The sequence below is a fragment of the Buceros rhinoceros genome, unplaced genomic scaffold (genome assembly GCF_000710305.1).
Source record: "Buceros rhinoceros silvestris isolate BGI_N320 unplaced genomic scaffold, ASM71030v1 scaffold46962, whole genome shotgun sequence".
In the NCBI taxonomy this organism is placed as follows: Eukaryota; Metazoa; Chordata; class Aves; order Bucerotiformes; family Bucerotidae; genus Buceros; species Buceros rhinoceros.
Genome location: NW_010401542.1, coordinates 1,335 through 4,871, shown reverse-complemented (window position 1 = coordinate 4,871; position 3,537 = coordinate 1,335). Strand labels below are relative to the sequence as shown.

The window sequence follows — 3,537 nt, the reverse complement described above, 5'->3', positions numbered from 1 at the left end:
CTAAGGTCTAACTTAGGGATTTATTAATTTATTAATTAGACTTTGATAAAGATTGTGACTAAATTCTGTGTAGCTCTGAAGAAATATCTAAAGCCGATACTGTCAAGTAAAATGTCATCTGGGTTTAAATCAAGCTTCAAGAAGCTGAGCCCTAAACCAGAGATGCAGGCAAACATTTGAAAACACATCCGGTCCATGAGCACCGCTCCACTTCCATTGAGGCAAGGCCATTTCAGCACACGCAACTGCTAGGATCCAAGCAGAAACGACGAGAGTCACTTTGCTCAGGAGCGCTCGAGATAAGCCACAAAAATTAGAAATGTGAAAAGTTCTCTTATCCCCACAGCTAAACGCAGCAGAATCATCTTTCCAGTCAGAGGCTTAGAGCATTCAGAAAGAAAACCCTTATTTCATGCCATAAATAAGCACCACAGATACTGAACCACTTCTGGCATCTTACTTCGATGTGCTTGTGTTAATGAGAAAAACAGGGATGATCACAAGGTTTGGGCATTTATTTGGAAACAGGTGAGGCTGTAACCAAACTTATTAACCTCCCTGAGCAATTCAGGTCATGAGAAACAAACCCATGAGAACCACCATGAAGGACCAGCACTCCCTACCTTCCACTCGAAGTCCAGCTGTTTCATAGCACGGTAAACCTCGGCCATAATGTCATAGGGTTTGCTCTGGCTGCGGATTCCCAGGTGCCACTTGGCCTTTTTGACAGTCAGGGGTTTTGGCTTCGTGGTGTTGAGGGCATCCAAAGGACATCGCGCTTTGGGGCTGTCCGCTATCAATGGTGGCATCCGCTCAGGGTGCGGCTTCACCCCAGGAGGGATGTGCATGGTGCTGTCATCCATGAAGGAGCCGGTGGGGGGGCTGGAGGCAAGGTAGAACTCGCTGGCTTGGTTCATGATCCTCCGGTTGTCAATGACAAGGTGGTAAGCTACCGCCAACTGGTCCTGAGGGTCACCACTGTACAGGCTATTCATCACCTCCGACTCTGTGCATTCAAACTTCTCACAAACTTCCCGAACTGCATCGTCATCAATGACTGTGGCATCGTAAGAAGGGTCTTCTGGGAACAGGTAACTGGGCAGCTCCTCCTTAAACCACTCGTGTTCCCTGGGGAAAGGCAGAGAGGAGCCGTACTGAGCTCTGCAAGGCAAACTGGGGTAGCCACTGCCACCAGTTCCTTGCTTGGTCTAGCTAAGGCTAACCCTCAGCTGGAGACTGGGGAGCTCAACACAGCCCCGCATGGTCCCCCCAGTATTGTAACAGCGATGACACTTTGCAAGCAAGGCTGCTTGCTCACTTGGCTTTGAGGTAAGACCTCAGCACTTAAGAGATGCTTGTGCTTTTTGATTACCATGGGCCTGACAGAGATACAGAGCACCAAACTATCCACGTCCCTGATCAGCACCTATTTACAATGACATAAACGCCTCAGAGAGCCTTGTCTATAGGTTCTACCTTTCAGCTGTAATCTCTCCACATATGCTGCTGCTCTAATGTAATCAAATCTTCTAGTCTTAAGGAATGCAGAAATAATAATGGCATATTACTTGGTTTTACTTGAAGGGTAAATTAAGGCCATCCATTGCAAATGCATTAAAAAACCTGAGAACTCTTGGAAGTCCTAGTAATATTTATGTAATATAGATGTAATGATTACTATAAATTTCATAAACCATGTTATCGGGCTCCAGTCCTACAAAACGTTTCTAAAATGGCTCAGACTGTGAGAATTTTGAAGTCCTACTACCAGCTATGACCTTTTAATGATCTCTGCAGGCACAAATATCTGTTTAAGAGTCCAGTTGTTCCCTTTACCTCCAATTTCCACGAGGATGCATGCAGATCAAAGGTTCACAGGCACTCATCGACTAGGCAAGAAAACTACGCTGCATTTAAAGATGAACCATTTCCTCACTTCTTAAACTCTATCCAATATTTACGGATTAAGTTAGTAATTCTTGTGTTTCTCTGCTTTTTTATCTATGCTCTTAGTATCTATCTTTGGATAGATACTAAGTACAATGATTACTCCCTTATTCTGAACTGGTCCCAGAGGGAGATGGTCTTGAAATAAAGTAATGAAAAACAGCTGGTGGATATTAAGTCTTAGGATTATTGCATGATCTAGCTTTTTTTCCCTAAGCACTATTAAAAGATTTTTTTAGGCTATTTTATAATGCTATATATATATAATGCAGTTTTATATGTAAAATATATAGGAAACCATCACCCTATTCATCATCACCCACTGCCAGCCAGCAGCACCCACCTCTCCATCAGCACAGCAGCGTGCAGGATTGTTCCTTGAATCACTTGGGACAAAAAACAGCTGGATTAGCTGACTACTCCTGTAAACCACCAGCCAGTAGGTGATCCCCTGGACAGCCACCATCCTCTGCCACTGGTACATCAGAGCCCCTCAAACACAGCCAGCCCACCCCATCCCACCTGGGCTGACCTGATGTCCTTGATGGTTGCTCGCTTGAGGGGGTCAACCTGCAGCATGTGCATGAGAAGAGTAGCAACGGAGCGGTTGAGGTATTCGGGGATGTAAAACACACCTCCCCGGATCTTCTTGAAGAGGGTAGGGACATGTTCATCATCGAAAGGCAGAGTGCCGCAGAGAAGGGCATAGAGGATAACGCCGCAGCTCCAGATGTCCACCTCTGGGCCAGCATACAGTCTGTGCGAAGGCAAAGGCAGGAGAAACGTGTCAGCCCCCAACCCTCCTCTCCTTACTTAGGGTGCAGGTCCCACTAGCTGAGTGTGGGACCTGCTACCAGGTCCACCAAGGCCAGAGCTCCAACCCACTCCGGGGCTGCTCATGGGGATGCCCCCAACCAAACCTGCCTAAGCCAGAATTGCTCAGAGGTTAGGGGAAATGACAGGGCAGAGCTGGTGCTAGCTGCCCACACTCCTCTGGATGTCCACGTACACCCTTGCCTCTGCTAGACCCTCCAAAAAGCCAAACCCCACACTTCCAAGAGCTTTGCTAGTCTGTTTGCTCCTTTGCCCCAAGGGCTCAGCTAGCAATTTCTGTCATTCAGAGAGGCAGATTAAATGGCAGCAGATACTGTATCTCTGAGCATTTACTTTCATTTGAAGTTTGGGTGCTGTATGTAAGCCCTCCCGCTTCTGACAAGCTGCTAATGCTCCCTGGCATCACCAAGCTGGAGCATCCCAAATGCATGTGGTTTGCTGCTGCTTGCTTGATTCGTTTATCTCTTTTTGCTACAACTCATGCATTCTCTCAGAGATTTTGGCAGGCAGTGCTTACCCTTGGGCTGGAAAACCCTACCAAAATACAGAGGCTGAAATGGAAATACATAAGTCTCCTCAGGAAACCTCAGCATTCTGCACTTGCTGCTCCTGAAGAGCATCACTGCAAACACCAGGGAACAAAAAGCTCCAGTCATCCACATGGCCGTTCTCTGAACACCATCAAAACACCGGCTCTGCCTGTCCAAGGGTAAGACCTTCCCTGCTCAGGCCAGGGACAACAGCAAAGACATTTTT

General features: G+C 46.9%; 1 protein-coding gene across 1 annotated transcript in view; it reads right to left on the bottom strand.

Annotated features, from left to right (window-relative positions):
• LOC104490049 (5'-AMP-activated protein kinase catalytic subunit alpha-2) overlaps window positions 1-2,704 on the bottom strand; it is a gene marked incomplete at its 5' end in the record, with an annotated part of 4,442 nt that extends 1,738 nt beyond the window's left edge. Inside the window, 2 exons of the mRNA XM_010132285.1 lie at window positions 624-1,128; window positions 2,480-2,704. Of these exons, the coding sequence (XP_010130587.1) occupies window positions 624-1,128; window positions 2,480-2,704 (730 nt within the window). The remainder of the gene's footprint in view (window positions 1-623; window positions 1,129-2,479) is intronic.
• Between the last annotated feature and the right edge of the window lie 833 nt (window positions 2,705-3,537).